Source organism: Manis javanica, chromosome 3 (genome assembly GCF_040802235.1).
Source record: "Manis javanica isolate MJ-LG chromosome 3, MJ_LKY, whole genome shotgun sequence".
NCBI classification, from domain to species: Eukaryota; Metazoa; Chordata; class Mammalia; order Pholidota; family Manidae; genus Manis; species Manis javanica.
In genome coordinates this window covers 38,845,160-38,858,089 of record NC_133158.1, presented here as the reverse complement: position 1 = coordinate 38,858,089, position 12,930 = coordinate 38,845,160, and the positions used below count along the sequence as shown (strand labels likewise).

General features: G+C 48.9%; 1 protein-coding gene across 11 annotated transcripts in view; it reads left to right on the top strand.

Annotated features, from left to right (window-relative positions):
* Nucleotides 1–5,484, top strand: part of DIP2A (disco interacting protein 2 homolog A) — a 123,714-nt gene extending 118,230 nt beyond the window's left edge. For 6 of the 11 annotated variants that reach the window (XM_073231178.1, XM_037023734.2, XM_073231179.1 and 3 more), the window contains 4 exons: nt 595–669; nt 2,065–2,239; nt 2,898–3,021; nt 3,524–5,484. In XM_073231178.1, coding sequence (XP_073087279.1) covers nt 595–669; nt 2,065–2,239; nt 2,898–3,021; nt 3,524–3,776 — 627 coding nt within the window. In that variant the 3' untranslated portion in view covers nt 3,777–5,484. The other 5 variants (XR_005062772.2, XM_037023739.2, XM_037023740.2 and 2 more) reach the window with 5 other exon arrangements.
* The last annotated feature ends 7,446 nt before the right edge of the window (nt 5,485–12,930 follow it).

The window sequence follows — 12,930 nt, the reverse complement described above, 5'->3', positions numbered from 1 at the left end:
TCCCACCTGCCTGGAGGTCCCCTGTTGTCTCCTGTTTCATCCAGTCCAGAGCAGCCAGGTTTGACCCGAGCCCAGTGAAGGTCCCCCAGGACCGGGTGAGGGGTGGTCCCTTGAGCCAGTGCCGCCTCCTGTCTTGACTGGGTACAGAGCAGGTGATCGGCGGTGGTTCTGATTCTGAGCTGCAGGATAGGGGTTCCATCACCAGTCGCAGGGCTCGGAGGCCTAGTGGGGCCCTGCAGGGCCAGGCTAGGGCACAGCCAAGTGGTGGTGCTTCCAAGGGGGCTGGTCATCCTCGTGGGCCTTGGTGAGAGACCCCAGGTAGAGCAGACAGTACATGTACCCTTGGTACCCCTTCCACATCCAAAATAAGATCCATTCTTAGGAACTGGAATACTTTTGCTAAGATTCACAATTTCTTTTCACCTGTTAGAGTCTTTTATTTCTGCGAAAATTCAGTCTGATCTAGGTTGGCTGTAGACTCCCTGGTCGCCCCCAGGTGTATGTCGTCACTGGGATCCGCGTCCGAAGCAGGTCTCTTCCAGTGCAGTGGCCTTGGGGGCCTTGTGGCGTCTCTGACGTGGTTCTCCTTCCCAGATCCTCCCTGGAGTGAAGGTCATCATTGCGCACACCGAGACCAGGGGGCCCCTCGGAGACTCCCACCTGGGTGAGGTGAGGCCAGGGGCGAGTGTGCCGAGGAGCCTGTGCACCCCAGAGCTGCTCCCTACCCTCCTCCCCTTTCTGCCCCAGCTTGGGGAACGTGAACCCTTTGGGGTCACGCGTGCTTTGGGGGTGTGTCAGAAGTGGTGTGGTCCTTCCTCTGGTGGATGTTCGTGCTCCCAGACCCTAGGGGCCTCATCCCACCAGCAGAAGGAAAATTGGAGTCCAGCAAGAGTGGGAAGGCCTGAGGAGCTGCACATGAGCCGTAGCCCGAGGGGGGCACAGGGCAAACACCGAGGCTGGGAGTGCAGGTCCTCCTCGTCCGCGGGTGGGCGGTGGGAGGGTCCTTGTCAGCTGCGGGTGGGAGGTGGGGGTCCTCGTCGTCTGCAGGTGGAGGTAGTTCTCGTCATGCTCAGGTTGGTGGGGGCGAGTCCTCATAACCCCAGGACACAGGATATGAAGGAAACTTTGTGTTGACCTGTGTGCTTACACACATGTGTCTAGAGTAACTTGGGACAACTATGAACCTGGAGGCTAGGGTGGCAGATGGAGTATAGATCCTGGCCTGAGTGCCCAGGCAAGTCTGTTGCAGTGGAAACAGTCTCATGCTCGCAGTTCCAGGCTCTGGGGATGTGCTGTGGAAACAGGGTCCTGGCAGCAGGTGGGCACAAGGACTGCTGTGGGCTCTGCAGTAGTCAGCTTTTTGGGTCCCAGCAGGCAGGATGCACGTCATCACGCAGATGCTGCCCAGTCTCTGTCCATCCAGACAAGAATGTGAGCAAGCCTGGGAGCCTCTTTGGGGTTGCTCAGCATCCTACATGGAGAGTGTCCTGTCCAGGGCTGGATGCGGCCAGCATGGTTCTCCCCCTTCCTAGCCAGCTAGACCCAGCTGGCCACGGCACCAGTGTGCCCCTGTGTGTCAGGGTCTGTGCCTGGCTGGGAACCCACCTCTGGTGGCAGAGGACCCTGTTGTCTGGACAGTCCCTGTTTAGAAGTACATCCCCCAGGCCCATGAGGCTCTAGATATCGTGAGCATGTGGGCGGTCCCCAAGTGTGCTTGGATGCTGGTGAATTCCGCACATCTTGGGAGAGTCTGCAGTCCCTGCATGCATGTGCAGATGGCGCCTAGCTCCCCCTCCTCTTTAGCAGTAGGCTGCTGGGAGAAATGGGTGCCTCTGAGCTCATCCATGTTGCTTCTGAGTCAAAGGTGAGAAACGGCCCACTTGTATGAGAGGTGGTCTGCCTGCTGCCCGTGCTTCCTCCTACCGGTCAACTAGTCAGGAGGTCCTGAGCAGCCCCCAGCTCTGTTCAGTGTTCTAAAGCGTACTGGCAAGCAGGTGCCTCGTCACTGAGTCTGTGCTCAGCACCCATGATGCGCCAACATTCTTGTCCTCTGGGCCCCACCAGATCTGGGTGAACAGCCCCCACAATGCCACTGGGTACTACACGGTCTATGGGGAGGAGGGGCTGCACGCCGACCACTTCAGTGCCCGGCTGAGTTTTGGAGACACCCAGACCATTTGGGCGAGGACTGGCTACCTCGGCTTCCTTCGGAGAACGGAGCTCACAGATGCCAGTGGAGGTGAGTCGTGATAGTAACCCCGCTTTGCCAGCCCGGCAGAGGCTGGCCAGTGCATCCCCTGCACCTCACATGTACATGTGGCATCTCGGGTTTCCTGCTGACGCCCTCACCTCTTGCTATGATCTTGTATCCTTCGGTGTGGGGTGGAGGACATGCTCTGACAGTGGTTTTCTCTGAAAATTACCATTTTTCTCTCAGGCTGTCCCTCACTGTCCTTTGGCCCTCGGCCTCTGCTGAGGATGTGGGACATCGGCAGTCGGCCAACAGGCCCTCCCAGACAGAGCTGCCGACCCCTTCCCACCATGTGCGGCTCCCTCCCTACCCACACACAACCCCTCAAGCTCTGAGGCCCGCGGCAGGCCAGCTAGGCTGCCATGACTTCTAGCAGTCCCTGTAAATACTGTTTTGTTTCCAGTGATAGTAAAAATTAAAGCATGTATTCACACACTGACATAGCTTTTCTGAGGTGGTTACTGGCAGCAGAGATGTGGTCACATGGAATCGAAGTGACAGGCACCTGGCAGGAGGCTGTCACCTTGTGATGTTGGCATAGTCAGCTCCCTGTCCTGGCAAGAGCCAGCTCGGGCTGACGGATGTGTGGAGGGGCCCAGATCCTACTGTGTGCCTTTCTGAGGTGTGCCAGTTGTACCGTCCACAGAGCGACACGACGCGCTGTATGTCGTCGGGTCTCTGGATGAGACGCTAGAGCTGAGAGGCATGCGCTACCATCCCATTGACATCGAGACGTCCGTGACCCGCGCCCACCGGAGCATCGCTGAGTGGTAGGAGCCCCACCCGCCCGCCCTCCCGCTGGGGCAGAGCCTCTCCGCCGTGGGTGCGGCCCCGGGCCCAGGGCTTCTGTCCCTCCAGACTGACTCTGTGGGATGGCCAGAGACCCCTTACTCCCTCTGTCTGGCTTTTGCTTGGTTTTCCTCTTTTTCTGATTAGTTTTAAGCCAAGAGTCTGAGCCTGAGTGCACGGGCCAGACGTGAGACCCCGGCCGCCCTGATGTTTCTGCCTCAGGGCGAGCTTCCTTCTTTAAGCGGCTGTGGCTCATGGTGCCTTCCCTTGGTGGGGTGCTTGCCCTGGGCAGGTGCCGCTTTCACGCCACATAAGACTTGCATCTCTGCGAGAGCCTCAGTAGACAGCTGTTCTTGTTAAACACTTCGCCTGCCCAAGGTGGGAAGTCTCCTCGCTGCTCCCCCTTGGGCACCGCTTCCTCATGTCCGCTTGTTGGGGAGCCTGTGCCCGCCCCCAGGTGACACCGTCTGTCCTCCCCTGCAGTGCCGTGTTCACCTGGGCCAACCTGCTGGTGGTGGTGGTGGAGTTGGCGGGGCTGGAGCAGGACGCCCTGGACCTCGTGGCCCTGGTGACCAGTGTGGTGCTGGAAGAGCACCACCTGGTTGTGGGTGTGGTGGTCATTGTGGACTCGGGTGTGATCCCCATCAACTCCCGGGGCGAAAAGCAGCGCAGGCACCTGCGTGACGGCTTCCTGGCTGACCAGCTGGACCCCATCTATGTCGCCTACAACATGTGAGCACCGCTCACCAACCTTGCTCCTGAGGCAGCGCCACCCCGGCCGCCAGGCGTTAGGGCATCGGAGGTACGGGGCCGCCAGAAGTGGGGCTCCAGTCTTCACAGGACGCTGCACCCCTTCCTCTCCTTCCACAGTTCCGTCTCAAAGTTCCCCAAACCTCATTTTAGAATCCACTTCCTGAATTACTTGGAGAAATGTTCTAGTCTTCAAGGACATTTGCAAAATTGCTCATGTCAGTATTTCAACAGATGGTGCCTGGGAAAGGGAAGCCTGCATGGGCTCTGCAGGCTCACCCTCTGCTGCACCGCAAGTTTGCACTTGTTCAAGGATAAAAATGTAGTTCTTGATTTTAAAAAATTCAATTATTTATTCCCACTTCAAATGACCAGTTCATATATAGAATTTATGTGAGAATGAACTTGAGGCCCCAGGATACGTGCTCCACTTCCACTTCACGGGGAGGAGCTGAGCTCAGGAAGTCTGAGGAAGGGCAGCGTGCCCAGTTGGCCGCCCCGCTCCCAGACCGAGACCATGGAGGTCATCACACATGTGCCACTTCCTCTCTGCGATTTCTTTCCTGAAACAGACATGCCCAGCTGTCTACATACATCGTCACTGATACTGGACAAGTGCCATTTGGGGTTGTCCAGTTAGATGCTGTGTTTTGGAGAGGGAAACCAGCATTGATTCTAAACCACTTTCCTGGGGTTATAGCTTCATGCCGTTAAGTGCTCATTTTCATGATGCCACAGTGTGATTCTTCTCAGTACATGGCAGCGTACTGAACTGTTATTTGCGTTCTGAGTGAACAGATTTGGAGACTGGCAGCAGGGTCTGAGATCCTAGTGTCCTCGGTGCTGTTTGCTAGCACTCTACAGTGAGGTGAAGAGCCGGGGACGTGGCTGAGGGGGGCATGGTCACCCATACCCTGACTTTTGCATTTTGAGTTGTGTGCCTATAAAATTCAGCCAAACCGTACTTGGTTATTTCATTCAAGTTTGACTGAGCCGAGTGATCTGACATTACAGTAAATGTGAATCGGAGACCAGAAGGCAAAATCCCTTAGATACTTAAGAATTTGAAGTGAAGCTTGAATCTAAGACAGATTATTTTTGTATAGCTAATAAAGAGTATGTTATGATGGTGTTGGGTTTTGGGGTCATGGAGGTGGGAAAGTGTATGGACTATGCCATGTTTTCTGGAGCTAGCCTGGGTCAGTGCCTGACAAGCTGTTACCAGTTCTCTACCGTTTAAATCCTCCCCCACCTAGGGCTGGCTGCCCGCCCACTGTCCCATCTCACTCTTAATTGGCTACCAGCAGCATATGCGTAGTCGCTCTGTTTGCCTCTGGTGTTGAACTGTAGTATAATACATCATAACATACTGGAATTCTAATAATCCTGTTGTAATTATGTACATACTATGTAATTTATTGTTGGACATACAGAGGTTCTAGCAGTGGACTAATGGACATTCCTTAGAAAGGAATGACCAGCCAGGGAAAGAACTACCTAACCGTAATCTTAATGTAGTTTTATAGCAAATATTGTAAAATTTTGTATGGAAAGGTCAGTGGCAGTAGACAAGGTGTCTTGTAAATTAAGATTTAAAGCACATTAAAATGTTTTAAAATTACCCTCTGGGAATTCTGTATATCACACTAATTTTTTTTACATCATTATATTAATAAAAGGTGTTGACTTTGTAATTCTGCATTTTTAAATGTGTGAAGAGGTTTTTAGAATTATCCCAAATAGGATGTTTTTTATTATGCATTCCTTTTTTCTGAATATTAAAGTACTTATGCATACAGCATAAACCTAAAAAACACATTAAAGTGTAAAGAAGAAAATAAATACCTCCAATCGTCCTACATCTGAGTAATAGCAGCAATAGTTTTTAATGTAAATCTTCTCAAGGATTTTTTCCTTTTAAAAATTTTTATAAACTTAGAATCATATAGTTTTATGACCAGCTTTTATACTTAATAAATCACAGACTTTTTACTCTGTTACACACACTCTCCTACATGACGTATGTGACAGCCCCCACGCAGGCACGCCGTGACCAGGATGGCTTTGCCCCCCTACCGCGCCCCGGCCTTTCTCGGTACCTCGGCGGGTCCCTGCAGGAGGACTTCACGCCCTCTGGGGGCCGCCCCTCTCCGGAGGGCGGAAGGGCGGTGTGGGCGTGGCCTCACCCCGCAGCTGGCAGTGCGGGCAGCGGACTCTCGCTCAGGACTGAAACAGGTCCCTGCCAGATTGATAGTCAGATACAAGATATGTCTAGTCGTGTCGAGTATGTGTTACGTGTTTGTGGCCATTGTCATCACCTATTTGGTGCATCCTGTTCGGATTTGACGGTCCCTGCTGTGCTTCATGCTTGAGAAGGATTTGTCAGAGCCCTTTTATTAAGAATCATGATCTCTGTAGAGTCCCTACATTTCCTGTTGGCTCTTTTGTATCTTGATTCCATTTGTTTTAATGCAGGTTGTTTCTCGAATGTTCTAATTATTTTATGAAAGCTGTGGTTACTTGCGCTTAGTTTCACATTATGCAAGCTGATTTGTTTCAAAGTCTACTAGGATGGTCAGCATGACCCCATGGGGATTTCCAAGCAGAGAAATAACTTCCTCTGAGTCCGCCCCCCAGGCCCTCCAGGCTGTTCTTAAAGGAAGGACAGAAACTGCTGGTGCCTGTGTGTCTGCTGGCAGGGTGTATTGTCAGTGAATCATGCACACATTACCTTGCTATTTACAAAAAGAGAAAGCAGCCTTCTCTTTCTTTATGAGGTCGATTAACGTTTAAGTTTTGGGTCTTAATGGTTTAAGGAAGAAACACTATCTCTTTAAATTGGATACAGTTACAGTATTATACAAAGTGTAGCTTTCATTCTCTTTTGCTCAATGTTCAATCTCAGTGATGGAGAATTCCTTTAAAAAGTAACTACAGTTGACCCTTGAACAGTGTGGGGGTCAGGGGCACCAATCCCCCATGAAGTTGAAAATGCCTGTATAACTTCTGATGCCCCCAAAACTTAACTACTAATAGCCTACTGTTGACCAGAAGCCTTACCATAGCATAAACGATTGACACATTTTGTATGTGTCTTATATACTGTATTCTTACAGTAAAGTAAGCTAGAGAAAAGAAAATATTTTTTCAAATTGTCTCAAATCTCCAAAAAACTTTTCTAGTATATTTACTGGAAAAACCTGCATGTAAGTGGACCTACACAGTTCAAACCTGTGCTGTTCAAGGGTCAACCATACATGCCAATTTTCAAAACCACTGTTTTCCATTTTTGCTTGTTAGTATATAACTTGGGTTAACGAGGGATGATCTGAAAGTCATCCATGCCAGTGGCTGGGCCATCCTGCCCTGCAGCCACACTCCCAACCCAGTCAGGCTCACGCCCTCCCGCTTCCTGGTCTCCCTACACGTCCAGCTGTCTATTTCGGGGTTTTGTGAGGGAAGCGTTTTAGGTGAGCCTGGGAAACGTTTTGGAGGGGTCATTGTAGAGTTTGTCAAAGGCTATGCAAGTGGGCAATTGAGAGGTCATTATTAATTTTAAGTGCCCATCACTATCAAAGTGACTGAAAAGACCACATATCATGAATGTTCATTAGACGCCACTTAAAAGTCAGAATTGAAAAGGGACCACAAGGGCCCAAATGACCCTTCAGGGGAAGGGGCGGCGCAGGTGCTGTTGGGCGCCCCACCCCAGCAGCAGCACGCCGACTTCCAGGTGGTGTTGCAGGGGTGCCAGGTGGTCGGCAGCAGGATGGAGGCCCCTGTAATTCAAAGGCACAGGGTGTAGCATTTACTTTACATTAAGGGTAGGAAGAAAGATCAGTTTCTGGCATGACAGCCTGAGAGGCAACATGGACATGGTAGCTAGTAAAACTGGTGAAAATTATTTTTTTTAAACCAACCATTTAAAGCCTTTAGAAATGGTCCTAAAGGCATACAGAAAATGAAGAAATATCTATATGGGCAAGTTTAGTAAGAAAAGCAAGAGTCTGTTACTTGACCCAAGAGTGTACCTTCCCTCCAACCTCCCAAATGACCCAGGCAGCAACTCCACTCAAAATGGTGCAGCTAAGAACATGGGCTCCTGCCCTCGGCTGCCTGTTGATGAGAGTGACTTCTGGGTGAGTGCATCTGAGAGGCGGGGGACCTCTCCTTCTGTTGGGGGAGCACTGTGTATTTTCCTATGTTCTTGTCCCCACTGCCACAAAGAATTGAAGGACAGAGACACAGTAGTGAAGTAGAGTAAAAGTTTTATTTAAAGTTACTTAAAGAGAGAAAATGTGCAGGTGTCCTCAGAGAGAAGAGTGCTGACAGATGGGGAAAAGGTTAAAGTAACACACTTAGAAAGTGCTGGTGACCTCAGAGAGAAGCGCGCAGAAAGGTTGAGGGTCTGGGTTTTCATAGGTGATTGAGGATTTTCAGGAAAGCAACTAAGGGCCAGGTGCAGACCAGCCAAATTGCCCCAGAATGATGTTCATCTTTGATAGACATTAAGTTTTTGGGTTTTTTGGTTTTTCAACTTAACACAAGAAATATACTGCTTTAATCCTTTCCAGGATATCAGCTTCTGTCTGGAAGTGTGTCAATCAAGACTGTCTGCCCGGCCTCCGGGGTGGGCTGAGCCACTGTCCATTTGATTAAAATGCAATCTTAACTATAAGATAGACTTCTTCCTGAATAAGCTGGGCCTTTGAGCAGGTGTTAAAGTAAATCTTATAAAGGTATGGCTAATTGACACAGTGAAAACATAGGCTATGGTGAGAGACTTTTCTTTATCTGGGGAGTATTCAAACTTCCAGGCCAAGTTGCTCCTGGCCTTGGAGCTTTATATTTTTAACTGGTTAACTCTATGAGTCCCTTCTAGTGGGCTTACTGGCCTTATTCTCTTTCCACCCCTCATATCTATTTTCCTGCCTAACACTTCCATGCGCTCACTGTATGAAGCCCTACCTTCAGTGAAGTCCAGCTCATCAGAGGGTGGTTCCATGCCAGCAGAGGCATGCTGAGAAGACCTGAGGCTGCTGCCCACCAAGCCACCGAGTGCTCAGCTCCAGAGCAGGGAGGCACTCAGAGGAGTGCCGTTGTTCCCACTCCAGGGCCCGGAACCCTGGCCTGGAGGTCGCCTGCTGTGAGAAGCAAGCTATAGAACAGACAGCTCCCGGCCCTCCCAGGAGTGGACTTCGTCTGCAGCAGAGCATGGACAGGTCCAACCACGAGCGCACTCTCAGAACCACAGAAGTGGTGAACAGCGATTGAGAAGAGATTCATAGATTAATGAAGGTACAGACTGAACTACAGGCCAGCTAGTCTGCAGGAGAATCAGGGAGAGAGACAGCTAGAACAGCTCTCCTGGGATTAGAACACATCTCAAGCACTGACCTTGGAAACCGTGTCATCAATGAACCCTGAATTTGGACTGAATTAGGCTGTAAAGTAATTTATGCCCACAGATCATTGTTGAAAACAATAAAGCAATCAGTGGGCAAGGTGGAGCTTAACAGCTGGTGTGGCAGGGAGACCCCAGAGAGCCCACCCAAAACACCGGCACCCAGGGTAGCACACAGCCAGAGCTGCCTGCACCTCCCTGAGGAACACCACTGGCAGTTTAACACCGGGGGTGAGGGAACAGACCTAAGAGAGAGCAGGGAATGGGACAAGGGTGAGGACACTGTAAAGCCTGCTTAGCCTGCAAAAAAGGCCCAGTTTATTCCTTAACTTAACCTACATGCTGTTCTTCCTCTTCTTCCAGCCCCTTAATTAAGTGACTTTGTAACTAGGACAAGAGACAGGCCTCCAGAGTATAAATGATCACATGCGGATAAAGAATGCTGCGATCCAGAGCAACACAGTCACCTGAACAACCCCATTCTTAAGACAAAACTTCAAAGGAATCATTATTCACCTGTATACATCATGCCTTAGGCGATCTCTAACCAAAGGGCCCCGTAAAACCCCAATCCTAAACCCTAATGTGTGCCTCTTCCCCGAGGTCGCCCACACACCTAAGTGTACTGTCTTTTCAGGTCAACTTTTTGCTGCTTAAACCCACTTCTTTCTTGCAACAGAAACAAATGGCACGCACCACCAGTGGTAAGTGTCTTTGTCACTTTGCTATTTTATTCGAGTTTCTAGTCTTAAATTCAGTCTTTTCTCTCTTTCTGTTTTATTTCCCACCAGTAGGGAAGCACGTGCAGGAAGCTCTGAGTAGGGCGGGGCCTGCACTCTCCCGCCCCCTGGGTGACCCGGACGGAACTGCAGCATTTCCATTGTGCTTTTCAGCAGCCTGCCTGAAAAGGTCTTCTTTCTCTGCTTTGGGAAGTTCTCAGAACATAAACTCACTCCATCCAGTGCTCCATGGCTCCCGAAAATTCCAGGGTGGTAGGGATATAATTCCCCCATTGTGCAGATGGAGCAGACACTGGACACCAGGTGACCCTGGCTTTAGGAGCTGGCAGGGGATTTGCCCTATGCCAAGCAGGAGTTCAGTGAATTTCCTATTCTCCCACTGGCCTTTGCTTCCTGCTGCCTGTACAACTGCACAAAGAGCGAGCCACTCTTCCTGGCACTGTGCACTCTGACACTCAGCACTACTCTCATTTTAATTAATTCCCTTCTTACCTGCACTCATTTGACCTGTTTGTGAATCCATTCCCCGTCAGGGTCGTCCGAGTTGCAGGTTGTTGCACCTAGCCAGCAGGAGAGACCTCCCCAGGCTGGGCCCACTGGCATCTACAGTGGTCCAGCCCCATCACTACAGCAATCCAGCCAGCCACAAAGCAAGTAAACACGGAGACAAGAACCACCATGGCGAGGGGATGGGCAAGAGCCCAGAGGTGCTACAATGTTATCTAAAATGTCCATTTTCCCCCCAAATTACAAAACATGTAAAGAAACAGAACTATGACCTATACACCAGGAAAAAAGATAACAGAAACTGCTTGTGAGATCAACCAGATGTTGATTTAACGGACTTGAAAGCATCCATTTAAAGTATGTCACAAAACTAAAGGGAACTGTGATCAAAGAAGGAAGGTCTGAGGACAGTATCACATCAAATAAAGAATATTAATAAGGAAATTAAAATGTAAAACATAAGGTAGACTATATATGTATCATCACATAATATACATTATACAATATAAATATATATCTAAATAAATAAAAGAACCAAATGGAAATTTCTGGAGGTGGGAAAGTGCAATAATTGAAATGAAAAATTCACTAAGGGAGCCACTGAAAGTTTTACAGAAGAAAGAATTCGCAAACTTGAAGCCATGTTATAAGGATTACGCAAATCAAAGAGAGGGAAAAAGAAGGGTGATGAACGGACAGAGCCTCAGAATCATGGGACAGCATGGAGCTCATCGATGTGTGTGATGGGATATCAAGAGAGAGAGAGAAAAGCAGAATTTTTTTTTAAGAATAATGGCTGAGATAAAATGGGAATCTAGTAACCACTAGTAAGTGGTTATTAATGTAAACAAAGTAAGTGTATATTAATGATAACAAAATAAAAATAAAATACCCACAACTGGGAAAAACAAAGAATAATGGCTGAAAACTCCCCCAATATATTGAAAAGCACTAATCTACACATTAAGGAGCTCAAGAAACTCCAATCTGTATAAACACAAAGTGATACAGACATACATAGTAAAAATACTGTAAATCAAAAGAGGAAATGTTGAAATCGACTAGAGAGAAGCAGCTTGTCGCAAGGGAACCCAAGGGACCTGGCGGCTGAACTTGGGCAGCAGGGATGGAGGCCAAAAGACAGAGCTGACCCACTCCAAGAGGGCAAAGGAAAACACTTAGATGGAATGGACAAATTCCTAGAAAGACACAAACTACAAAGCCTGACTAAAGAAGAAACAATCTGAATAGACCTACAGCAAGTGTAAAGATACTAAGTGATCAAAAAACTACCCACCCAGGTGGCTTTACCTTTGAATTCTACCAAACATTTAAAGACAAATACCAATTCTTCACAAACCCTTACTAAAAATAGAAGAGGGCACACTGCTTTTATAAGGTCATTATTACCTGGTACCAAAACCAGATAAAGACATTACAAAAATATAAAACTAGAGACCACTATATCTTATGAATATGGATAGAAATACTCATAAAAATACTAGCAAAATGAATCCATCAACAAAGGAAAAGAATCACACACCATGATATATCAATAGAATGAAAAACAAAACCACATGATCATCCTCAATGAATGCAGAAAAAGCATTTGACAAAATTCCATGTGCTAGGAACGGAAGTTACTTAACCTGATAAAGGACATCTAAAAAAGCCACAGCTAATATCATATTAGTGAGGAAAGACCTGATGCTTTCCCCTAAAGATCAAGAACTCAGGGGGCAGGGAGTGGGGATCACAAGGTTTGACTACCAGGAAGAAGGGTGGGGGGTCATCTTCAGGTCTGTCTGCACACCATCCAGAATGAGGACTGGCTTCATTGCATAGTTGTCATCAACTAAATCATTGGCTGATTCAACTTCCAGCCCAGCCCTTGTGGGCGGTGGGGAGGGGGGTGTCCAAAGTCATTAACATGACAAAACAGCCATTTCACCTTTAAGACTGAAGTGTCTTCAGGAACTGTGGCTAAAGACCAAATGTACTTGGGAAATATATATATATGGTCATATGAATATGAATGACCAAATCTATTTCTTATGACCCTTATATTGCAGGCTCACTGGGCACAGACCCTGGGCCAATTTGAGGATCCAATTAATTGCTTCTTCAGTGACAAATGCTGTCCATGAGCCCAGGTGTGCTGGGGGCCCATCCTCCAGCCAGTGGACTGAGTGGGCCACTCCAGCAGGAACCTCTGACCCTGGGTCCCCACAGAGCCTGGCCACACCCAGTCCTTGCCCGCCAGCAGACACAGGGCACAGGGAGTGTGTATGGGAAGGCCAGCCGCATTCATATGACCAAATGCAATGAAGCCCTCACAAAACCCCTGAGGAGAGCGTATGGCTCTCCTGGGTCCTGCCTGTCTGTTGGAGAGGGCTTCAACTCTTGGGGAACCACAGCATCACATGCTAACCAGCCGGGAGGACAGAAGCTCCTGCATTTAGGGCCCTGCCCTGTGGATCTCTTCATCT